We start from the raw sequence: 25,019 nt of genomic DNA on the forward strand, positions 1-25,019 counted from the left end.
CGGGAACATAACCCATCCTATTAGGCATGGCCAGGCCCAAAGCAAGGAGATGGACAGAAGCTAAAGCAAGAAAGCCTGCCGGGTTGTTTAGGAATGACTGCAGTCGTGAGCATCTCCGGGTCTCTACTCCGCCTGTGGTTCTTGCTTAGTCAGCTCAGATTAATGGGGCTGGGGAGAGAATTAGCTGAATCGTGATCTCTCAGGGAACTTGACTCTAGAGCTGGCTGTGAGTCACAGAGAAAAGGAAACCCATGCTCCCATGGCTACTCTGGAAGTTCCAGAGGGTGGGCACCCCTCAGGACCCGCAACTCAGTTTCAGGATGCAACTGAGTTTCCCAGAGATCTGACCCCAAACCTCCACCCCATGCTCATGGGAGGATGCATATGATCGGTCTACTTCAAGCCCTGCTTCCCAAGTCTGAAAGTACTGCTTCTGACAAACTACAGCCAACCTGGGCACCAACACACACACACACACACACACACACTCCCAGAGTGGGGCGTGTCCCTGGAACCAGATTGCCCGGAGACAGTTGCAGATCCCACCTACACTTGTAAATTCCACAGCCTTGTCCCAGGCTACACCAGCCCATCAGTCTTGGAAGGCATAGGGTGCGCATGAGGAAGTACACACACACAGAGCCCCGTGACCATAAAACCCAACTTTCAGACTCTCCACTTGGCATAAGCAGAGTGACTGCAGCAGATCCTGCCATCAGAAGGGTCCCCAGCTCCCTCTGGGAGGAGTTCCCTGAGCCCACACTGAACCCCAAGAGGCATGTGGTTTTGGAGAAGAGGCTCAGCCTCTCCGAGCCTTCTCACTGTCATGACCAACCTGCCCAAGGTGGGAAGGGCTTTGGAGAGAAAGTTCTTCAGGATGACAATGCCGGAGGATCCTTTGCACACGTGCTCTGGACGGCACTGGGGGAGGGGGCACCACCAGTGTGTATTTGTCTTGTGCTAAATCTGTATTATTAGTAGTGGCGACAGAATTAATATCCCTAATAATAGATCGGCAATAATGAGCAGTCCTTCTGATAATGATATGTACAGAGCATTAGAGGCCCCTGGCTCAAGGGATGGTAGGTTCCTGACTCATCTCATGCCCCAACTAAGGTGAGCAGGCGGAAAGGGGTCTGGACCAGTCCTATGGAGAGCACCCAGGGAGGGGCAGACAGTTGAAGGGGCAAAGGTCTCAGCCCCCACCTCTTTCCTTAAATCCTATGGATCCAGGGTCCCAGGGGAAGAGGAGGGGTACCATAAGATGGTGTTGTTTTATCTTCCTCAGAGAACTCTGACATCCTGGTCCTCACTCAGTCCCCAGGACAGCGGGGTGAGGTATGTAGGGCAAAAAAAGAGGATCCCATTTTAGAAGGGAGGAAATGAGGTTAATTTCTGTGACTAGCGCAGCCTGATGGCAGAACTGGGAAAGGAGTTTCTGGGGTCCTTGATCAGAAGGAACCCCTGTGAGGGGAGAGGGGAGGCTTAATGGCAGGAGGGGCATCTGAGATAATAAGTGCCAAGCTAGAGGATGAGGTGAAACAAGGCCCCAGTCATCCCTGTTGGTCTCACAGCTCATATCTTCAGCTTCCAATCACTGGCAGAGCCAGTTACTAAAGTACCCACAGGAAATGGGACCACCAGGCTCAGCCCTGAGTGGCTTGATTATGGGGGCAGGACTTCTGGAACACTGGATCACAGAGCTAATGGGTGCTCAGAGGTGAGCAACTCCAGCCCATGCCCCAGCCCGTTCCTCACCCACTCTTTAGCCAGTGCGGCAGGAAGAAGCTCACTGTAGTACGAAGGCCGTATTTTATCATCTGCGAAAAATCCTCCTGTTCCTTCTGTCACTCCCCATCTCATCATCTACTCTTGGATCCCTTTAACAGCTGGGCAGACTGAGGACTGGAAGGAACTTTCTTTGGAAATCAGACCCCTGCTCTGTGTACACTGCCCCCTGGGAGGATAAAGCAGGCAAACAGTCCCCACCTCCCAGGAGCCCAGCTCCCCGGGTCAGGCCCCCAGGGGTTCTAGGTCACCTGGTCCACACACAAGTCCCTTGCCAGGCCTGTTCTCACCATCAGACCCAGTCATGCCTTTAAAAATTCCTGGGGAAGGTGGGGGATGGGGGCGCAGTTTCTCCCTAAATTGCCTGTGTAAGGGTTTCATGCTCTTGGAAATGAGAATTTTGCACTGTGCACCACGGTCCCCCCCGCCCCCCACCACCCCGGCTAAACTTGGATGGCAAGCTGATTTTGCTTCTGGGAGCAACAGCCTCAGAGCTTGAACTCCAGAGTAGGTAGGAGGGAGGAAAAGACCATGAATGATAACCAGGACCAAAAGATTCCTGGGGGTTGGGAGTGTTTAGGTGGGAAGTATCTTAGAAAGGGTCACCTATGGACCCTAAGGAGAACCCCATAGAGCCAGTCTCTCTGACTAGGTGGCCATAGCAGAGGAGAAAAGGGGGTCTGTTAGGAATGTCTCAGAAAGAGAGGGATGGGAGCTTAGAAGAATAGCATTTTTTATTTCCTTGAAACCAGCATCTCTTTCTTCCCCATCTACTAAATGAGTATCCAAAGGCAGTTCAAAGACACCCATTAATATATCCCACTGTCCACTTATTCATCTCTGTCCATCTGTCCAGCTTCCCATCCAGTCATTTGTTCACCCATCAATCTGTCCGTCCATTGATCTGTCCATTCATACACGTATCCCTCCCTCCATCCATCTGTCATTCATCCATCCAAAGAAGTCAAGCCCCAGTAGGTCTCCCCAAGGCTGCTGGTAAGGGCCTGTGGTCCTGTGGCATTTATGGGGCATGTGACCTGCCTGCCTGGCCTGGGGAGGCAGCCCCGCCCCAGCCCTCAGGCAGGGGGCTGGTCCAGGCATGTGGGAGTATTTATACCTCGATGGAGGCTCCTGGGGAGTTGCTGGGCTGAATGACTCCCCGAAGCCGTGATGGTGGCCATGGCCCAGAGCCTACTGTGAGTGCTCGGATTCAGTTCCTTTGGGGCTGGGGCTGGGTGGCCGGGCCTGGGAATGGGCTGGAGAGATGGGAAGCTGCCAGGGTGTTCAGAGATGGTAGAAAGGAAGAGGTGCTGGGTAAAGAATAGAACAGGAAGCTGTTGGAGTTCGACACCCACAGCAAGGCTGGGATCCATCCTGGAGCAGGACTGAGTCCATTGCCACTTACGAGCTCTTGGCGAATGGCCAGAGGAAGAGGGCAGGAGGACTAAGATTTCAAGAGAGATTAAGGTTAGATACCTGGAAGAACTTCCAGGTCAGTCCCAGGCATGGAAGATGTTTCAAGTGCTTTTTCAGGACAGACATATCCAGTGGTACTCTAGGACCCGCCTATTTCCAGAGGCAGGGGAGTGACTGAAATGGCTGAAGGAGAGTCCTTGTTGGGGGGATGGGGATGACTCAGTCTCGGATGTCAGTGGGTCAGATTTGAGGAAAGCACCCCAGGGGAGATGTGATAGCTCTTCATCCTTTGTTCTCCCCCTCTCCACCCCCTGCCCTTACCATCTGTAGCTGCTTTTCAGAGCACTTTAATCAGATCTCAAGGCAGGGGCAGCTGACCCACTTCCTGATACCAAGCCAGGGTCAAGAGCCAGAGTGGACAGGATTTCGACCTCAGAGCCTCCAACCTAGATGGGAGCAGCAGAGCTAGAAAGCCCAGGCTCCCAGGATCCCAGGGTGCCCAGCCTCAGGAGTGGCCCCCGGGCCCTTCCCTGCCACCCCTACTAGGTAACTACTGAACTGCTCCAGGGGACCCCTCCCAGCAGCCAGGCGGGTGGAGCCCCGGGTGGGGCCACAGGCAGCACTGGGCACGGTCCCCACCCCTTGTAAAACATGCTGCCGCAGCCAGCAACAGAAACCATTAAGGCGGAACTCCGCCATCTCCACCTCTCTCATAAAGGGCAGGCAGGAGCAGCCCTGGTGGGAGGGAGTGCAGAGAGAGCCCAGCGAGGGCCCTGAGTGTCCTCTGTGACTCAGCTGCCCACAGGGGGTACGGGGACAGACCCTCCCAAGGAAACTTGCCCCCCACCCACCACTCTAGCTTCCAGGTGTGAGCAAGGAAGCTGAGGTGTTCCTGAGGTGGGGCTGTGGAGCATAGTGGTTAAGCACCCTAGCTTTGAAGCCAGTGTCTGAATCGTGGGGAGCATCATTTACTAGCTGAGTGAACTTGAGCAAGTCAGGTTAACCTCTCTGAGCCTCAGTTTCCTCATCTATAAAATGGGAGTGATAATACAGCACCTCCCATCTGGGGTATAATAACTCACCCAGCTGTTCCTGGGTCCCCTTGAGGATTTCCTTCCTCCTGAAGGAAGAGCAGAGATGAGGGCCCAGAGATGACAGCTCTGTGGACCACATCCACATCCACAGGACCAGCTTCAGCATCTTTAGATGCAAATGGTCCCAGCATATCATTTACTTATAAGGAAACTGAGGACAGAAAGGGGAAGTGACTTGTCCAAGGTCACACAACCAGCACACAGGGTTTTCCCTGACCCCTACCCCACAAATGCTCCCTCTGCCCTGATCCTGGGGTACTAAAAAAAGAGTCTCTGAGGAGTGGGTGCTGGGTACAAGGGGCAAAAGGCCTGGCTGTTTGTGAGGACACAGAGCAGAGATGCCACCACGATGGTTGTTGATCCCACAGTTATACATCCTGGGGAAATTTCTTCCTCATCATGCCTTCTATTCAGGTTAGAGGACCATTTCTTTCTTCCCTCTGACTCCAGGGAAGATCAAGTCTATTTATTCCATCCCTACCCCAGCCCTCCCACTCTTGCAGGATCATAGAAGGAGGAGAAGTTCAGCGAGCAGAGGTTAGACAGAATACCTGGATGCTAAACCGGTCTTCAGATAATGTTTTGCCAAGGTTGCTTGCCTGAAGTGTGTTTGAGGGTGTCGTTGGGACTCTTGAGGCCTGAGACTCAGGAGATATTTTCAGTTTTAACTGTTTGGTCCTGGGCATGTCATTCTCTCTGAGCCTCAATCTTTTTATATATATATATAAATTTATTTATTTTAATTGGAGGTTAATTACTTTACAATATTGTATTGGTTTTGCCATAAAAGCCTCAATCTTCTACCCTGAAAAATGGGATTAATGACCTTTCTCCCCTACCGGTGGTATGTCATAAATGTTCTGGTTTGGAGAACCACCAGTTCTCCAAAAACAGAAAGGTGGGGGGTGGTTCTGATCTGTAACATTTGCTAATTTCCTTGGATAGATATTCTCACCCCTGCCAATTTGAGGATTTGGGCCAATTTCACCAAAAGTGAATTGTACAATTGGCCCTAACAAGTCCAGAGCAGCTTACTCCAGCACACCACTGCCTGCTACTCTCTGAGGCAAAGCGAGAATGAAACGAGAGAATAGAGACAAAAGTGCTTTGTAAACTGCTGAGTATGTTATAGACGTAGAGTTGTGATTAGGAAAGTCCTTATAGTCAAAGGGACCCCGAGCACAGTCTACCAGCTGAAAGCCCTGGCCTAGCTCCAGCCCCAAAAGCGGGCAGGTTGTGAGTGGAGGAGCCCACACTGAGTGACAAGTCCTGAAGGCCGTCAGGGGTGCTCCTAGGATCCGGGGAAAGGAGAGAGCTCGCTGGACCTCCCGCAATGGTTTGCTGATGAGATTTGCAGACATACATCCCACTGTGCCCTCTGAAACTAAAGCAGGTAGGGTAAAGGTTCGTGTTCACTGAAAGATTCCTCCTGAAATCAGAGGCCAGCGCCCATCAGAGAGGACTCCTGGGGGATCCAAAGCAAGAGTCACCCCCCTCTCTTCCTACTCTAACCCCTGGGAGTTTCTGTAGCCATTCTCCCTCAGGGGAATGGCTAAAATGACCTCTGAGGCCAGAGGGTCAGGAGGAGGGAAGTTCAGCCTCTGCCAGTGCAGGAGGATGATGTCAAGGAGATGGAGGTGAGAGGCAGGAAAGAGGAGTTCCTTCTCCCTTCCTGGTCCTCACTGCCAGAGCTCAAGCTTTAAAATACTCTGTCCCACTGTTAATTATTAATAATAGCTATCATTTATTGAACACATACTATGCATTAAGCTATTTACAAGCAATATTTCATCTAACCCACCAGAGAGGTATGTATTATTAGCTCTAATTTATAGATGAGGAAACTGAAGCCCAAGGAAGGAAGTTGAGCAAGTTGCCTGACCAAAGTCCCATTGTTACTGGGGTTCAAACCCAATCCTGACTCTAGAGTTTCCAAGCTAGCTAATCCAACTTTAAGAGCCCCCGTGGCTATTTGAGAAAGGGGTCAGAGGGCAAGGCAGCCTTACCTCCCTCTCTGCAGTGAGTCCTTCGTTGTGCTGGACAGAAGTCCCCACCCTATATACACAAATGATAGCCCCTCTTCCCAGCCCCTAAGGTAAAAGGACCCTTAGAAATAGCAGTCGGTGAAGGATCTCATCTTTCTGGGGGCTGTGTGTCCTTAGGCAACTCACCCTAACCTCTCTGGACCTCCTTTCCTGATTTGTAGAACAGGATTTCAGCTGAGGCAATCAACGGGGTTTGTCATCAAATCAGGAGTCATCATTTACAAAACCTACTCAGGGGAAACCCTGCATTGAGGTTCATCCAGGGACGTCTATACCCTCAGTGCAAATCAAGACACTGGCCTCTGAACTCTGCCTAACCTCCCTGGTTCTTATCCTGTTCCTGGGAGCTTAGAGGAAGTGGGGTAGTGGTTTGGCCAAGCCAGGATATGAAAGTCACGGCTGGGAACTGAAGCCTTCAGGTAAGGCCTCTGACTTACAGGAACTCAGCCTGGGCTACCAATAACACCCCAGGACATTGGGGCTGCTGCCAGGATGAGGGGCAGACAGAGGCTGTAGGGGCCCTTCTGGGAAGGCCAGAACTTCCGCAGGAGGGGTGGCCCACTCTGAGTCTCAGAGAGACCTCCACAGGTTCACGTCTCAGAGGACCAGAGCCGGGGTCTGAACCCCCGGGGGCCAGGCTAAGGAAAGGCCAGGCAGACAGGGCCTGGCTACAAGGGCAGCTGTCATCTGGGAATAGGGGCATTAGCCAGTCTCCCCAGGCCTGAAGTAGTGAGACCATCAGGGAAACTAGAGTCTGGGGTCAGGAGCCACGGCCACATCTGGCCAGTGAATCCAGATGGGCACGATACCTCCTTGAGCACTTTCTACGTGCCGGGCACCTGGTACACATCATGTCACTTAATCTTCACGACGGCCCTGTGAGGTGGGTCCCCAGGTCCCATGATCACAGGAGCAAAGGGAGAAAGAGAATCACACAGTTTCTCAAAGTCACCAAACCAGGAAAGTGACACAGCTGGGACTCAAATTCAGGTCATCCCCAGTTCAGAGCCTTTGCTTTTTGTGTGTGTGCATGGCAGCACACCGCTTGCAAGATCTTAGTTCCCTGACCAGGGATTGAACCCATGCCCTCAGCAGTGAAAGCGCATAGTCCTCACCACTGAACCGCCTGGGAATTCCCAAAACCTTTGCTCTTCACCACGTGCTATTCTGCCTCCAGAGAGGAGAGCGACCACCGCCCCATGTGTTACAAAGCCTGAGAACTGGGGGGAGGAAGGACCCCAGCCTTCTGTCAGGAGGGAATGGAGAAGGCCTGGGGAAAGCAGGTCTGGCCCGGGGCCAGGCGGGGCAGGCGGGCCCTAGCTGTCCAGGGCTTCCAGGGAGCAGGGGCCAGGCCGGGCGCTCAAGCAGAACCAGAGATGGGCTGCCCTGCCCCTCGGCCCGGGGCCTGCTCCACCGCAGTATCCAGTTACGGCCAGCTCGGCGCTTCCCCAGTCACGCCACATTTAGCTTTGCCGAGTGAGCGGCACCGGGACATAGAGAAGGGGCGGCAGGGACTCTTGAAGGGGCGGGAGAGCCTCCCCCAGCCCCCCGCCTGGACCCCAGCTCCCAGCCCCCTCCACCACCGAGCCTCTGAGGGACTTCAGGCAAATGCCTTCCCTTCCTGGTCACCACCACCTCCTTGTCAAATGAAAGCAGTAAGCTTATTTAGCAAAGATGTACCAACCCCAGGCAGGGCACACAGGGGGCCTCCAAGGCCAACCCTCCCTCCCAGAGCTCTCAGGACAGCAAGGTGGGGGAAATGAAGTTGTCCTGCTCTGCAAGAGGGGTCTTGGGTAAGTGTCAACCTCAGGCTTTTCTTGTTTGGCCCCCTAGCTCAGGCACCCCCACTCTGATCCCCACTAAGCAAAGAAACTAAGGGGAGTATAGACTCCAGAGTTGGCCAGATCTGGGTTCAAAACTTGACTCTCTCAAGGATTGGCTAGGTGACTTGGGCCAGTTATGTAAACCCTCTGAACCTCAGTTTCTTCATCTGGAAAGTGGGATTAATAATGCACCTTCCTCACAGGATTATTCTGACAAATGATGAGGAAGTTCTCCTAATTATTTATATAGTGGCCAGCCCAGAGCAGGCCCTCAGCTCAGGGTAGACTTTCTCAGAGTTTACTCGGGCAAAGAGGAATACATTCAGGAGAAACTGCCCTTTGTAGGTGGTGGAGAAGGAAGGCAGAGAGCTGAGGTTAGTAACAGTAAGAGACATATCAGTCGTGCTGTTAATAAGGGGAGCTGGCATTTATTGAGCACTTGTTATAGCTAGCCACCGGGCTCAATTCTTCATGTGCATGATTTCATTTAACCCCACATCTGCATGAGGGCGTCTCTCTCTCTCTCCCTATTTTTGCAGATGACTGATGCTGAAGCTCAGAGCTTTGCTGACACAGGTAGCAAGGCAAGAAAAAGGCTGGCTTTGAGCTGGGTCTTTTTTTCTTATTTAATATTTATTTATTTATGGTTGTACTGGGTCTTAGTTGCAGCACGTGGGATCTTTTGTTACAGAGCGCAGGTTTCTCTCTAGTTGTGCACAGTCTTACTTGCCCCGTGGCACGTGGGATGTTGGACCAGGGATTGAACCCGAGTCCCTTGCATTGGCAGAAGGATTCTTAACCACTGGACCACCAGGGATGTCCCTGAGCTGAGTCCTGTTAACCACTCAGCTATGCTGGACACAGAGTTCTCCTATAACTCTAGAGTGTCTGAGCAGAAAGAGCCCTCACGTGTCACCTAATGCAAGCCCCGAGTTTTCCAAATGGCGAGTCTAAAGCTCAGAAAGGGCAGAGGCCTGCACAGAGTCACAGGTACTTTGGAGTGTGGCAGACACAGGAGAGAACCCTAGAGGCCACACACTCCTCAGTGTCATGCCAGGCTCACGGGGCCACCAGAATCCACGTCCCTGCAGGTTCCCCAGCTTCTCCCTGTGTATCTTTCCCCGTCTGTCTCTCACACTGTTTATCTGCTTCCTTCTGTTTCTGATGTTTCTCTCAGCTTGTCTGTCTGTCTGTCTCTGCCTGTCTGTCTCTCTCTCTCATCAGACGTCTGGCTGGAGGCAGGGTCCCAGCCCAGGGAGGGGGTGGGAGGGGTGGACTCGGGCTTGGTCAGCCCCGGACGCTGGTCCTCGCTCTCATCACAGCCGGCTTTCTTCGAGGCCAGGACTGGGTGATGGTGTCGCTACTCCCGCCACAGTCTGACGTCACGCTGCCGGGCCCTGCCAGGCTGGAGGGCGAGCCCCAAGGGGACTTCATGCAGGCACCGGGCCTCCCAGGCTCCCCCGCCCCACAGAACGTAAGTACCTGGCACCTTGGCCTGGGTTGAGGCCAAGACCAGAGGGCTGCACGACAGCAGGTGGGCCATCACCCCCACCCCCCTGGGACCTCCCTGCTTCTGTCTTGTCCTTTCTCCCAGCAAACAAGTACCCAGGGACTCCCAGATGCCGAAGTGTAGAGATCTGGGCCTCTGCTTGTCCCCTGGGTCTGGGACTTTCCCAGGGCAGGGCTGTGCATCCGTCCTATTGGGGGTGATCTGAGGTTCGAAGCAGTGCGTCCTCATCAGATCAAGGCTTCCAAGGGCGGGTGAGGTCTCCCTCCTCCACCGGGGGCTCCCCAGAGCTCAGCCACAGACCCTCTACCCTCGCACAGAGTCGGGTCTGGATCCAGCCTCCGCTCACAGGCTGTCTACCCTCTGTCCACCCCAGAAGCACGCCGGCTTCAGCTGCTCGTCTTTTGTGCCTGATGGCCCTCCGGAGCGGGAGTCCTCACTGCCCCCCCACAGCCCCAGCATCGCGTCACCAGGCCCCGAGCAAGTCCACTGTCCAGCAGGCCCTGGCCCGGGCCCCTTCCGGCTCTCACCCTCAGACAAGTACCCCGGCTTCAGCTTTGAGGAGGGGCCCGCGAGCGGTCCCGGGCGCTTCCTCAAGGGCAGCCACGTGCCTTTCCACCCATACAAGCGACATTTCCACGAGGATGTCTTCCCCGAGGCCCAGACTGCCCTGGCCCTCGATGGACACTCCTTTAAGACCCCGGGGGCACTGGAAGCCTTTGAGGAGATCCCTGCGGATGTGGGGGAGGCTGAGGCCTTCCTGCCTGGCTTCCCTGCCGAGGTCTGGTGCAACGGGCTCCCCTACCCGAGCCAGGAGCACAGCCCCCAAGTCCTGGTGAGTACCAGCACCAGCACGCACCCCATCACCCCTGTGCCAGTTCCCAGCACTCCAGAAAGCCTTCTGAGATCAAACTTTCTGCCATCCCCTTTCCAGACCTTTCTACTCAGGGTCAGTGTACACCTGCAAGCTCAGAGAGTTGGGGTCTTTCAGCTTCATCCAGAGCCTCCAGGTCAGCTGAGGGAGGGGGTGCTGACCTGGCCCGGTGTCGAAGGGGTTGGGTCAGGGAGTCTGGTCAGACCCCGGGATGCTGGAAGCTCCCCAGAGACTCCTGAGTCAGGATTCTTATATGCAGCTTCTCTCTGTTTGAATGTCAAGAATCCCCAGCCAGACCTTCACACCCATATGTAAATACGAGAAGAAAAACATTCCAGAGGCCTGGAGAAAGGGCTTAGGGAGGAGTCACAGAGCACCACGTTCTCCATTGCAGCAGCAGCACACAGAGTTGGGAGAGGACTTAAGACTTCTCAAAGGACACTTACAGGCCCCATTCTTTACCTAGAATGAGGCCTGGGTGTATTCATAGAAATACCTTGAAAGCATCTTAGAAGATCAATATGTCCTTTCATAGCCATACCCATAAACTCTGTGACCTTGGGCAAGTCACTTAACCTCTCTGAGCCTCATCAGAAAAGTATACTTACCAGCACCTACCCCATAGGCGTATTGCCTTGGGAAGAGGAAAACCCACTCCCATTTGGGGCTGCGCCTACTCCAGATACAAGAATACTGGAGTGGGTTGCCATTTCCTGTTCCAGGGGATCTTCCCAACCCAGGGATCAAACATGCATCTCCTGCAAGTCTCCTGCACTGCAGGCAGATTCTTTACCGCTGAGCCACCCAGGAAGCCCCATCCCATCAGTTACTGCCCCGTAAATGTCCACTCAGTGCCAGCCTCTGGTCACTGTGCCAGATGCGTCCTTTCAAGTACCCTGTTTAATCCTTATGACAAACCCTCTAAAGATTTCCCACTATCTCCATTTTGCAGAAGAAGAAACTGAGGTCCCATAGAGATCAAGGAGAAGAACTTGGGCCCAAAGACCCACAGCAGGATAGTTGACTCGCTGAGTGACCTTGGGCACATCCCTTCCCTTCTATGGGCTCAGCCCCATCATTGGCCAAATGATAGGGTTGGACATAGTATTCATGGCCCTTCTAGGCCTGAGATTCTACGATTATGGATATCTCTGCATCAGCCACCCCAGGGCACACCCAGGAAAGAGCTTACAGCTGATTTGACCCTCTGGGCCCAGATGCTGGCTCCCCAGGCCCCTGGTAATCCCAAGAAGAGTGGTCCACCTGCTCTTGGCCTGGTTTAGCTTCCAGTCCCTAGCGGTGCTCTCTGTCTGGGTACCTCCTCAGGGTAGAGCTCTAGGCACATCCCTGGGGGTCCACATGGGGCTCACAACCTGTGGGAAGCCAGGATCTGGCCCCCACCACCACCAGCAGCTGCAGACTCCCTCTGCCAGAGTGGGAAAGGGTACAGGGCTCCGGCAGACTAGCAACTGGGTAGACTCCTCAGGGGCTTTCCAGGAGGTACGAGCAGTAAAGAAACCGCCTGCCAATGAAGGAGACCTAAGAGGCACCGGTTCAATCCCTGGGTTGGGAAGATCCCCTGGAGGAGGGCATGGCAACCCACTCCAGTATTCTTGCCTGGAGAATCCCATGGAGAGAGGAGCCTGGTGGGCTATGGTCCACAGGGCTGCAAAGAGTCAGACACGACTGAAGCAACTTAGCACACAGCACAGACTCCTCAGAACAGAGAGCAGAGGCTCTGAGTTGGGGGTGCCCAGAGCAGAGGGGACTCACTAGCCCCCTCCAGAGAACCTGCTAGATCTACCATGGGCTTTGCAGAATAGGAAGTAGTAGGGCCTTGGGGGCCCCAGCTAGAACAACCCGTCTGGCCACTTCCTGTGCTCCCTCCCCATGGCTCTGCAATGGGAATTCCAGAGCAGTGGTCCTTTGCGGATCTTCTCTGAGGGGCTGGTGGTCCTGAACCAGGAAGCAGGTTCCGAGCCAGGCTTGGTGAGTGGGGTCAGCCCGCGCATCCTTGTGCCATTCCAGGGTCCTACCCCAGCTTCAGTGTGACTGACGACAAGTCTCCCCCACTTCCCTGGACAGCCCAGCCCCAGCCTCTCACTTGCAGGGAAGTGGGGGGTAGGGAGCACAGTCAGCTCCAGCTCCACCACTAAGCTGTCTAGTTTCCTCGGGGAAAATCCTTGTCCTCCTCTGTTCTCAAGTATTTGTTCTCCAGGAATAAGCTTTGCTAGAGGCAAAGGTGGAATTGCTTTTGCATAAGGTTCAAGGTGGATGATAGGAAGGAAGAAAGACAAGGTCCAGCCTGGTCATCTGTTTCTTTCCTTCCAGCAGGGATCAGAAGTCAAGGTCAAGCCCCCAGCTCTGGAGAGTGGTCCGGGGATGTACTGTTACCAGCCCCCCTTGCAGCACATGTACTGTCCTACCCAACCCCCCTTCCACCAGGTGGGTCTGGGGCAGGTGGGCAATTTCCCCCAGGGTCTCAGGATATTATGTTCATGTGTGATGTGTGGGTGTATATGTGAGTGTATGCGTGCACACCTGGATGGGCAGGTAGGGGCAGCAGGGCCCTGAAGCTCAGGCTGGGCCACCCAGGGTGGGGAACAGGGGTTCACAGGAAGGGAAGCAATTGCCCTTCTCACAGAGTGGGCGGGGCTTGTCTGAGACCCAGGCAGTGCCTGAGAGGTCTGGCAAAGAGGGTGGGGCTGAGACTGGGGCAGGGCCAGGTGGAACCAAAAAACGGAAAGAGGAGAACAAGACAAGGACTGAGCAAAGAGAAAAGGAGTTTAAGTGGGGTGACACACGAGGCTGAACACCGCAGGAAACAATGGGCTCCTGCCTGGGTCAGCCACCGTCTTGGTATGTGGCCTTGGCCTCAAACTTCCCTTTAGCCTAGACAGGGTGGGACCAGGAGTGAAGCTAGGGGATCTTCCCTGTTGGAGGCTCCCAGTCCCCATCATCTTTGGCCCTATCCCCCCTCCCCACGATCTCCTAGAGAAGGGAATGGCAACCCACTCCAGTATTCTTGCCTGGAGAATCCCATGGACAAAGGAGCCTGGCGGGCTACAGTCCATGGGGTCGCAAAGAGTCGGACACGACTGAGAGACTAACACTCTTTCCACTCCCCACCCCACTGCTCAGCCTTATCTCCTCCCTGATTCACAGGATGCCAAGTAATTGCCCCACACTGGCAGGGGATGGAGGTTTTTAAAAAGAGAAAGAAAAGTGCCCCAGAGCAGCCAGGCAGCTCCCAGGAGTCACCGGGCAAGACAGAGCAAGTGGCTGCCCAGCGCCCAGCTCCATCCACCTGCAGCCTGGCACTGGGACAGGCCCTGCCTGTGGAGCAGGTTCTACTCCCAGCTCTTTGGCATTGGCCCTGATGTTGGCCAAGCCAGGGAGACAGGCACGTGGGCGGGAGGGTGGTCAGACTGCTTGCTTTGTGGGGAGAAAGAAAGAGAGGGAGGGAAGCAGAGGGAACACAGAATCATCCCCACTCTGTGAGGAGCCTGGCTGGAGTGGCCGGGCCATCCTGAGGCTCACAGTCTGACCCAGGATAGGGGCATCCCTGAGGCACCCTGGCCCAACAGGAACCGAGCCACAGCGGGGCTCAGGGGCTACCAGACCCTAGACGGCCTCACTGTGTCCAGCTCTGTCCTGATACCCTCTGTTTTCTGCACCCCCTCCCCGAACAAGATGGCCTCACCCAGGGCTTTATGGAGCCTGCAGAGAGGGTGACTCAGTCACTAAGTGTCTCTCGGGTGACCTGGAAAGAGCACCTCAGCCTGGAGCAGATGGGGGAGTCAGAGTCTCCTACCCCCCTCTCATCCCCATAAAACACCATCCCTGGCAGCCACTCCCTTTGCTGTAAAAACCACCTCCTACCCTCACCGGCCCACCACCACGACCAGGCCTTTCAAAGAGCCACTGAAACTCGTAAAAGGGGCCAGTGCCCAGCAAACACCCAGGCCGGACACCCCACTTCCGGCCCAAGCACTCCAGGAGATGCCAGGGAGCACCTGCCCAAAAGGGTACAGGGGCCCGAGCTACCCCTCACACTCTAGTTCAGCTCCTGTCCTATCACCATGGCAACCAGGGTACCTAGAGGGCTGAGAGGAAGATGCTGAAGGAGGCTTTGAGACCTCTGAGACCCTGACTTCTGGAATGTGGATCTCCTCAGAGGCCCTCCCAGGACAGCCACATCCTTGGCCAGCCTCAGATAGCTCTGCCTTCGGGGCCCATGACCATGGATGGTGGAACGCTTGAGAGAAGAATCTAGTTTCAATTCCTTCTCTGGATGTATGAGTGGGGGAAGGGGGCTCCCTTCCTTGGGAAGACTGGTTACCATGGCAACCACTCTGCCCCTTTGACCTCTACAGTACTCACCAGGTGGCAGCAGCTACCCTGTACCCTACCTGGGCTCCTCACACTATCCCTACCAGCGGATCGCACCCCAGGCCAGCACCGACGGGCACCAGCCCCTCTTCCCAAAACCCATTTACTCCTACAGGTATGTTTCTCAGCATTCTGGGGTAGAAGGAAGAGGGGTGAGAAGTCCCTGGGGAAACTGAGACATGGAATCCTTGAGGTATTAGGGTAATGGTAGGGGGGTGGAAGTCATACCTGGTAGACTTCCAAAGGATGCTAGAGAGAAGAATCCAGCCTGGGGGCAGGGGGCTTGACCAGCTCCCCTCTGAGCTCTCGTCCAACTCTGGGGAGCCATGTCTGTGGCTCAGCTCAGAACATGCTGGTGCCCTGGGGTGAGCCCGCTAGGTTCTAGCCTCCTGGGGCCCTGGGACTGAGAGTTTAGGGGGGGACGCTTCTCCCTTTCCCCTCCTGCAGACTCAGAGAGAAGCCTCACCCCAAAGCGCCACCAGAAGTAAACAAGGGATGAGGTCTGCAGAGGTGGTTCAGTTACTCAGCATCTACCAGATCTAGTGCAGCTGCTCTGGGGCTGGGGTTGTAGGTGCCAGGCCAGCAGCACCCTGCCCATCTGGGATCCCTTCCATCTGAACTTCCATTCATCCAACCAACACTGATACTCAACCTCCTGTGTGCCAGGCCTCATATGGGGTCAAGTCATCAGCCAGGGTGAGCTCAGGAAATGGAAAAGGTACTTAGACATCATCCAGGAGCACAGAGAAGGGGTTTGTGGAAGGCAGGATGGTGCACAGAAAAGAGCACATGTAATCTTTGGAGTCCAGTAGAACTGGGTTCAAGTCCAGGCTCCGAATTTACTAGCTGTGAAACCTCAGGCAAGTGACTTAATCTTTCTAAGCCTCTGTTTATTCATCTTAAAAAAAAAAAAAAAAAAAACAACCAAAAAACTGCAGTATTCAGGCCTTTGGATGGATTGAGAGAATATGCTTGGCACATTGTAGGGGCTCAAATAACCTGAGTTCCCTGCCTTACTATCCAATATTCCAGCAATTGGCTGAGGGCTGATTGGTAATGACAGCGTCCATTTAATGAGAGCCTTCTATATGCTAGGCAGCATCCTTAATCTTCACGACTCTGAGGTAGCTATTACTTTCTTCTTTTCAAAGCTGAGGAAACTGAGGCTCAGAGAGGTTAAGGCACTCACCCAAGGTCACACAGCTAGTGAGTGACTAAAGCCAAGAGTGTAACCCAGCTTTCTTAGATGCCACAAGACCCTCGAATATCAGTAATTCCTAACTTCAGTGGATACTTTCTCATCCTTTCTCCTCTTGACCGCCTCTCACCCATGAATTCTGCAGCAGGCTCTTCTTTCTTGACTGTTCCAGCCAGGGTAGGAGGGTGGGGGAAGACTCCAGGCCCGATCAGAGGTTCCAACTCTCAGAGCTTTCTCTGCCTTCAGCATCCTCATCTTCATGGCCCTTAAGAACAGTAAAACTGGGAGCCTTCCTGTCAGCGAGATCTACAATTTTATGACGGAGCACTTTCCTTACTTCAAGGTGAGCCCCAAATCCACCCCCACCCCACCACCCCCAAGTCCTGGGGCAAGCCAGACCTCTCTAGAACCAGAAGATAACATTGGGAGGTGGGAGATAAGTTTGAATGAAAGCCAGGAGAGGGTGTGCCCTCCCACCACATGCTTCCCTTTGCCCTTCAGAAGGACAGTTCTGTGTGGGCAACAGAGAGCTCAAGCCATTCACCAGAGGTCACACAGCAGGCTGGAGTCAGACCTCATGCTGGTGGAAGGTGGACATGGCAACCTGATAGGCTTCAAGGCGCATCCACCTACCCCAAACGGGGAGACAGAGCTTGGGAAGAAATGAGAGGCTGTTCCCACCGCTGCCCCCAGGATGCTGTGGGACTGAGGAATTTGGGCGGAAGATTGCCAGCCAATGTGACCCAGGATGCTGGGGCTGCAGAACTCATTGCCTTCCTGGGAGAGATTAGGATCTGCCTCTGTGGGCGGCAGGCTCAGCTGCAGCTCTGCCAGAAAGTGGGGTGTGGGCTTCACAGTCTTAGAGTGTCCTAGGGAGCTGGCTGTTTCACCTGACCTTCCCACGGACAGGATCTAGTCTCTTTCAACCATAGAAGGGGCTTCTGGGGCTCCACCAGACTCTTTCCCTAGAGGCAAGACAAACACCCTTCTCTCTCCATTTGCTCAAGGCCAAACAGCAGGTGGGATCACTTGCTGCTGGCTCAGGCTTTCTGGCTTCCCACTTCCCTTGTCTGCAGGCTCCTCAGGCCCTCCAACAAAAACCCCTCCTTCTGGGGTGGGTGCAGGGGAAGTCAGAACTTGTGTATAAGGAGTACCTTCTCCAAGGCGTACAGCCTGATGGATACAGTCTCACTTGCTGCCCGGGCAAAGGGCGGGAGCTGAGACCCAGGTAATCCAGAACTCAGCTCCACCCACCAGTGGGTGATTTCTGACCCCACCATCTTCCCAATTTTGCTGTCTGGAGATAATTTGAGGTTGATATTCAAACAAGGGGCTTTCCTGATGGTTCAGCGGTATAGAATCCACCTGCCAGTGCAGGAGATGCAGGTTTGATTCCTGGCTCGAGAAGATTCCTTGGAGGAGGGTACGGCAACCCACTTCAGTATTCTTGCCTGAGAAATCTCATGGACAGAGGAGCCTGACCAGGCTACAGTCCTGGGGTCGCAAAGAGTGGGACACAACTTAGCAACTGAACAAGAATTCCAGCAAGTTCGTACTTGCTGAGCTGCCACCGAATGACGAAATGGGCAAGATGGCCAGAGTTCTGGCCAAGAACAAAAAAGCATGGTCATCCATCAGAGCTTCTGGACGGGAGAGGAGCACGGAGAGATGGCACTGGGATTCAAGCAGCAGCAAAGCCGGTATCCAGGGCTCGCCCTCTAGATCCCAGCATGTCAGGGGGCCAAAGTCTCATTGACCTGTAAAGCGTTTAGAGTGTCCCCTAAGGCTTCAAGGAGTCAGGCCAGAGAGAGGGAAGTGGGGGAGGGCCCTGCCCCATTCCTCTCAGCTTTTCCTCCCTGCCAACTCCCAGCCTGGCCCCCAGCCCCTCCCTACATCTCATCTTCCTGGCTTAATTATTTTTCCTGGGAGCCGTGTAATCCCTGTTTTATGGGGCTGAGGAGTGAAGAGGTCTAACTGCTTTTTTTTTTTTTTTTTGGTTCCAGTTGTTGTTCTTAGCCAGTTGCATCACTCCCTCCCTCCCAAGTTTACATTTGACTTCAGAGAGAAACCATCTGTGAGGATGGGACGGGCCCCAAGTGGTAAAGATAATCCGGTGGGGTGACCTGGGCAGGGCCCTTAGTTAGGGAACAGAGTTGGAGTCTGGCTCTGACCCTGCCTCCTTATGTGATCTCAGCCTGGACCCTTTCTTCTCTGGACCTCAGTTTCCCCGTCTGTAAAATGGTCAGATTGGACCAGTTGGCACACAGGTTCCTTCCAGCTCTGACAAATCCCCTCCACCCACCTAAGGAAAGAGTTCAAAGATCCTCTCCCCACCTCTAGCTCTCATTCCCCAGTTGAAGGTCATTTTTCTGGGCTAGGACAGAGTGGACCCTGGGGTGGGCAGCACTCACGCCCAAGGCAGCTGAGATGGGCGTCCTGAAGCCCTGTGAGTCAGGGATGTGGGATGGGGCAAGTTCCAGCCACTGGACATAATTGCTAGTGCTGACCATCCCTCTTCCAAACAGGAAATGGCTGGGGTGGGGGCTGCTCTGGCATCCCAAAGTCACAGATTTATGGGGCTGTAAAAGGGCCCGGTGCCCATTAACTCTGCCCACCGGGCCACACAGTCTTGACTCCTCATAGGGACTGCTGTGGGAGTTGAAGGTGAATCCCTAGCTGGCTGGTCTGGTGGCTTAAGAGTCTTCTCTCATGACCCTGGGAGCCTTGGGGGTCATCTCAACCAGCCCCCTGACCCAGGCCAGTGGCCCCTAAGAAAGGCTTCAGCCGCTCCTGCCAACCACTTGCAGCGATGCTGGCAGGGTCCCTGTTCTGCTGGACATGATTCAGCCTGGCTGCTCCCTGGGGCAAATGAGCTGGGGAGGAGGGAGTGGCCGCCCCTCATTAGGCAGAAACGGTGAGCTGGAAGGGAGAGGGGCCGGGAGGTGAGGGTGCAGAAGGACCTCACCAGGCAGAGTGGATGCTCTGCCCACAGTCACCCCTGCTGGGCCCAGGACTGTCATAGAGCCTGGAACAGAGCTCTGGGCTGGGGGGTGCGGGGAGTGGGGGAGGGTGCCCAGTGGCACCCCCGCCACCGCCTCTCACCCAACTGAGTCAGCCTAATGGTTTTTACAACCCTCCCTGGGCACAATTACTGCACTGGTGGCATGACCAGGCCTCCTAATGGGTGTTTATTCTGTTGGCACGAGCATCCCCCGCCTGAGGGCTGGCCTCCCCACCAGGGCACGCCCCCTGGACACACGCATGTGAACACCCACACACACATACAATCATGGATATCCACACACACCCCTAGAGAGACTTTCTCACACACACACATCCTTAGCAGCACACACATGTCCTCACACTCAAAGGAATTCATGGACCCACACCCCAGAGTCAGGCTCACAGCAGGGAGACACAGCCCCAGAGAGTTCAGCATGGCAAGGCCCTCTCCACACAGGGGTCCAAGCACAGGCCTGGAGAGCCAGCAGGGAGTGGTCCAACCCCAGGTCGGGGAGGGGCAGCACCTCCTCCTTAGCACCCACCAGCCCCTCCTGTATGAATCACCTCGACAGTCCTCTGAAGGGCATGGGATAGGATGGAGGTAGATTTTAGGTGCTAATAACTGTGACTGAGGTTCTTGCCCATCCCTGCCCCACTACTGATGGGACTGAGTGTGGGCTGGTCGCTGAAGAGCTCAGCAAGCCCCAGAGTGGGTAGCAGTTGTGTGCCCAGACAACCAGGGCTTTTTCTGAACCCAGCCTGAATTCGTGTCTTGCTCTGCTTCGGCAGACGGCGCCTGATGGCTGGAAGAATTCTGTCCGCCACAACCTGTCTCTTAACAAGTGCTTCGAGAAGGTAGAGAACAAATCGGGAAGTTCCTCTCGCAAGGGCTGCCTGTGGGCCCTGAATCCAGCCAAGATCGACAAGATGCAGGAGGAGCTGCAGAAGTGGAAGAGGAAAGACCCCATCGCCGTGCGCAAGAGCATGGCCAAGCCAGGTGAGGCTGCCGGCCGGCGTGGTGGACCCGGGGTACCCAGAGCCAAGAAATTAAGAGTGGGGTGGTGAGAACAGCTGGGCGACGGAAAGCTGATGAATAAGGAAAGGGCCTGAATGTGTTTCCAAGGCTGGGAGTGACTGTGGGGGAAAGGAGGTCTCACAGTGTCCTCTCTTGGGCCTTTTCAGAGGAGCTGGACAGCCTCATTGGAGACAAGAGGGAGAAGCTGGGCTCCCCACTGCTCGGCTGCCCACCCCCTGGGCTGACAGGCTCTGGCCCCATCCAGCCCCTGGCACCTCCAGCTGGGCTCTCCCAGCCACTGCACTCAATCCACCCGGCTCCGGGCCCCATTCCTGGCAAGAATCCCCTGCAGGACCTACTTGGGGGGCACGCACCCTCCTGCTATGGGCAGACATACTCGCACCTCTCGCCGGGCCTGGCCCCTCCTGGACCTCCGCAGCCGTTGTTTCCACAGCCAGATGGGCATCTAGAGCTGCGGGCCCAGCCAGGCACCCCCCAGGACTCGCCTCTGCCTGCCCACACCCCACCTAGCCACAGTGCCAAGCTGCTGGCTGAACCTTCCCCAGCCAGGACCATGCATGACACCCTGCTGCCAGACGGAGACCTTGGCACTGACCTGGACGCCATCAACCCCTCTCTCACCGACTTTGACTTCCAGGGTGAGCTGGGGATGGGAGGGGGGAGGTGGGACAGGCCTTCAGAGGAGCAGCTGGTGGCATGGCCCGGCCTGTCTCAGTCTCCAGGTTGCAGCTAACTGCCCAGTTTCTGGAGCAGAGAAAGCCCAGAGCTGGGAAATGGGTGGTGGTGGTGGTGAAGGGTCAAAGAGGAATATTCTTGCCCCTTGAACTGGTTCCAACTGACCTATCACCAAACCACTCTCAGCTCTGGGCTGAAAGTGCCTGGGAGAGCCTGGGTCTTGGGAAGCTACTGTTAGAGACAGGCAACTTGAGCCGCATCCCCCTCCAGAAGTGGGGAGCTGGGCTCAACAGCCTCAGAAGAAGATATAGACCAGGGGTGCGTGCCCCCCAAGTAGCTTCAGAAGAAGATACAGGCTGGAAAGGGGCCAATGGTCTATTCCATAGTTGATTGTAAGCAACTGAGACTCTGAACATTTCCAGAAGTGACTATATTTTTGGAGTTCATCACCTAATGCAGAAGAAGGAGAGAGATCTGCCCCGAAAAGAAGGGGAGGCCGAGGAGCTAGGCAGGTCCCAGGAAGAGATTCTGTCTCTTCCATTCCGTCTCGCCTGCTTCGTCTCTGCCTGTGACCAATCCCACCCATTCCCATCTAACCTCCAGTGCACCCCCCGGCCCTGGTACTGGCCACAGGAGCTCTGAAGAAGGGTGCTGACCCAGGCCTCAGGCCCTCTGTGTGCACTGGGGTAGGGGACGTCCACAAGCAGGTGGGGCAGCTGACCCTCAGAGATCTCCCAGTCTGATGAGGAGAGAGCCGGGTCTTGGGAAGCTACCCTTAGAGAAAGGCAACTAGAGCCGCAGCCCCTTCCAGAAGTGGGGAGCCGGGCTCCACAGACTCAGAAGAATCTATAGATATGTGGGCTACCATAGACATTTACCTGAGCCCTACTGTCTGGCATCTTGTGAGGCACTTTACATGTGCTCTCTCACGTGGGCCTATAGGCTAGGAGGGATTATTCAACCCATTTCACAGATGCGCACCATGGTTAAGTAACTTATTCAAGGTCACGGAGCTAGAAAGAAGGAGAGTTAGGATTGGAAGCCAGGCAGCCAGTCTTGGGTTTAGTTCAGCCCCCTTCCTCCACACCCTGCAGCCCTGATCCCCAGGGAAGGAGCCCCAGGCCCTGGCCAGCCACAACGCAGGTCACACGACACACAGAGAGGGATTGGGTGCGGCACAGTTTGCATCCCAGAGTCAGTGCTTCCAATGGGGAGTCCTTCCTGACAGGGCTTTGCTCCTGTTCCTTGGGCCCTGCAATGGAGAAGCCCAACCAGCTCACTGGATGCTGCGGTGCATTACTGGAAGATCCTTGGTCTGGGCTGCACATTCACCTTCCTTGGGAACCTGGACAAGAGCCAGGGTGAAGAGTTCCTAGGGCTCCCTACCCAGGGTAACCCCAGAATGTACAGCATCTGCATCAACCCTTCCAACAGGCAGCTCTTAAATCCTTGACCACTCCCCCACCCCCAAAAAAAGAGCCACAGAGATCATCTGGGCTATGGCTTTCAAAATGTCCTACATGGGAGGAAGATGCAGAGAGGTTTAGCAACTGCCTGGGGTCACAGAGCTAGTGCCAAAGGTCTGCTCTCCAATCAGTGTCACCCCAGTCCTGCTCTCTTTAGCGTGTGAGAGTGTGGGGTGAGAGGCAGACAGGGCTCGTTGGTGCCTCCCAGTGACGCCTGTTTTCTCCCCCAAATAGGAAACCTGTGGGAACAGCTGAAGGATGACAGCTTGGCCCTTGACCCCTTGGTACTGGTGACCTCATCGCCGACATCGTCTTCGGTGCCACCAGCTCCCCCTCCCTGCTATCCCCCTGGGCCCTGTCTGGCCGAGACTGGCAGTGGGACAGGCGACTTGGCACCCCCAGGCAACGGGGGCTCCGGGGCACTGGGTGACCTGCATCTCACCACCCTCTACTCTGCCTTCATGGAGCTGGAGCCCACACCCCCCGCGGCCCCTACTGGCCCCTCTGTGTACCTCAGCCCCAGCTCCAAGCCCATGGCCCTGGCCTGAGCTATGCCCCACAGCAGCTCCAGCCTTTGCTTGGCCCGGAAGTCCCAGCCGGCCGCCCATATCGGGCTCACCTTAAAGGTCAAGGAAGGAAACACACTCCCTGTCCCCTATGTCATGAAGCCAACTTGGTTATTAGCTGGCAGCTGGGGGTGGAGAAGTCACCACCCAGGATACTGCCCCTCGCACATTTCCACCGCCTGGTACACCAGCTCCTGGCCCAGGGACCCCGGAGAGCAAGTGTCTGGGGAAGAAGAAAATGCACTCTCCATGGCTCACACTCATCCACACTTAGGCTCTCGCGTACATGTGCACAGGCACACACACACATACACACACAGTTATGCAGACATACACCCACTCACATACCTTATATCCAGAGGAATCAGAACTATATCACAGACTTCACTGGGGGGCAGCTGAGAGCTGAAGGGTTTGGTTATCAAAAGCTCAGGGCCCCCAGCCAGGTCCAAGACCACCCTGGAACCCTCTTCTGACGTCCACATTCTCTGCAGGCCTGCCCCCCTCCAGGAGTGATCTTTCCCAGAAGCCCCCTGTATTTATTCTCCCATCTTCATCCCAGCAGCCCATCGAGAAGGAGGAGATATGGAACCTCTCCCAAAGTTGTCTGTGGGCCCCCAAGGGGGTGCTGATATTCACAGCACCCACCCTGCCAGGCTCTCAACCTGTCCTCAACTTAAGCTCTATCTGGCTTCCCCTGGGGGAAGACACACAGGAGGGCAAAGTCCGCTCCAGGACCAAACTGAGCCCACTTCCGACACAAAGTGTTTGGAAAAACCCTTGCCCTCGGAAACTTGAAAGTGTCCTTTTGCCCCAGCCCTGGGTGCCGGAATGGCCCCTGCAGGTCACTACAGTCACCCCTGAGAGCTTCATGTAGCTTAGGTCCCAGCTTATGAATACTCCTGTTTCAGACAGCCTGGGCAGTTAGGGAGGGAACTCTGCTTCAGGCTGGTGTGGGAGCACCCATGCCTGCTCTCTTTGACCACTTGGCAGGTCCAGGATGCCCCTGGAGCAAGGGGGTGCCCACCGTGTCCTACCTGAGAGCCCGACCCACACCAAGTAGGCTAAGTGGGAGCTTCAGCCTGCCCGGGGCCTGAGGGTGACAAGGACACCCCCTCCCCCCGAGGTTGGGCCCAGGCTCAGATGAGACACAAGCAGAACCCTTGATGGCCTGCCACTGTTCCCTGTCCTGGAACAATAAAGCAAATGCCTTGTGGTCTCAGCTACCAAGACTTCGTTTCTGGACCTCCCCTCCCTGGAGCAAAAAGGTAGATTCCCTGAGCCTGTGATCTTACCCCAACCCTCACCCAGACCTAGAAGTTTCAATTTGAAGAATGAGGCATCTCAGAGGGCTTCTGAACAGCAAGGAAAGGATAAGGGGATGAGGTGGGGCGGAGGGGCGGGGCCCGGGGAGCATCTCTTCCCAGGAAAACTTCCTGAAGGATTGGAAGCAGCGGCTGCCCTGTCCAGAAGCAGGGAGGGAAGGAGGGAGTAGGTACCCTTCCCCACATCCCTTCCTCCTGAGATCTGTCCCTTCCTCAGCCTCCATCTCCTCACACTAAGAAGGGGTCACTTCCCTATCCAGACTGTGCCTTTCTGCCCTCATCTTTCCCTCTCTGGGCTCTGGTTTCCACAGGTGGCATGAACGAAACGTAGCCTGGCGCTGTGTGCCCTGCTGGCCCTGGAGGGTGGTCTCTGGAGGGTCAGGGCCCCACTCAGTCCCACCACCAGGCAAGCTGCTGTCACCAAACAGCTGCCTGGGAGGCAGCCCCACATTCGGCCTGAATGGGGATAGGGCAAATGTGGGAGCCAAAAGCTTATCCATGGACCTTGGACCTCGATCTCAGAGCAGCCATGGGTGGGCCTTCTGCTTAGAAAGTTTTCCCAAGGGCCAGGGCCTGGGGGCCAGCCAATGCCACCTACCTCAGCCAGAGGACATTATTGCAGAGGATCCCATAATAGAACCCTACCCTCCATCAGCACGCTCCCTCCCGAGGCTCTAACGCTGGGGCCAGAGCTAGAGGGCTGCAGGGGTGGGGTGGGGTGAGGCATGGCCAGCCAGTGTGCCCAAGAGAAAGAACCCCCACCTCCACCCCGACCCAGCCCAGCCCTGTGCAATACGAAGGGTGAAGCCTC

General features: G+C 55.3%; 1 protein-coding gene across 1 annotated transcript; it reads left to right on the forward strand.

Annotated features, from left to right (window-relative positions):
- Nucleotides 1-9,517: 9,517 nt before the first annotated feature.
- On the forward strand, nt 9,518-24,101 carry FOXN1 (forkhead box N1). Its single transcript, XM_027518302.1, has 8 exons — nt 9,518-9,640; nt 10,050-10,508; nt 12,882-12,992; nt 14,924-15,054; nt 16,384-16,480; nt 19,930-20,137; nt 20,323-20,814; nt 22,552-24,101. The coding sequence occupies exons 1-8, from the start codon at nt 9,518-9,520 to the stop codon at nt 22,863-22,865; spliced, it is 1,935 nt and encodes a 644-aa protein (XP_027374103.1). The 3' UTR covers nt 22,866-24,101.
- Nucleotides 24,102-25,019: the final 918 nt, after the last annotated feature.

This window comes from Bos indicus x Bos taurus, chromosome 19 (assembly GCF_003369695.1).
Source record: "Bos indicus x Bos taurus breed Angus x Brahman F1 hybrid chromosome 19, Bos_hybrid_MaternalHap_v2.0, whole genome shotgun sequence".
NCBI classification, from domain to species: domain Eukaryota; kingdom Metazoa; phylum Chordata; class Mammalia; order Artiodactyla; family Bovidae; genus Bos; species Bos indicus x Bos taurus.

Coding starts and splice junctions, on each gene's coding strand:
- FOXN1 (XM_027518302.1), top strand. CDS start 9,518: ATGGTGTCGCTACTCCCGCCACAGTCTGACGTCACGCTGCCGGGCCCT. Junction 12,993..14,923: donor CCCAACCCCCCTTCCACCAG/GTGGGTCTGGGG, acceptor TGACCTCTACAG/TACTCACCAGGTGGCAGCAG. Junction 15,055..16,383: donor AAACCCATTTACTCCTACAG/GTATGTTTCTCA, acceptor CTCTGCCTTCAG/CATCCTCATCTTCATGGCCC.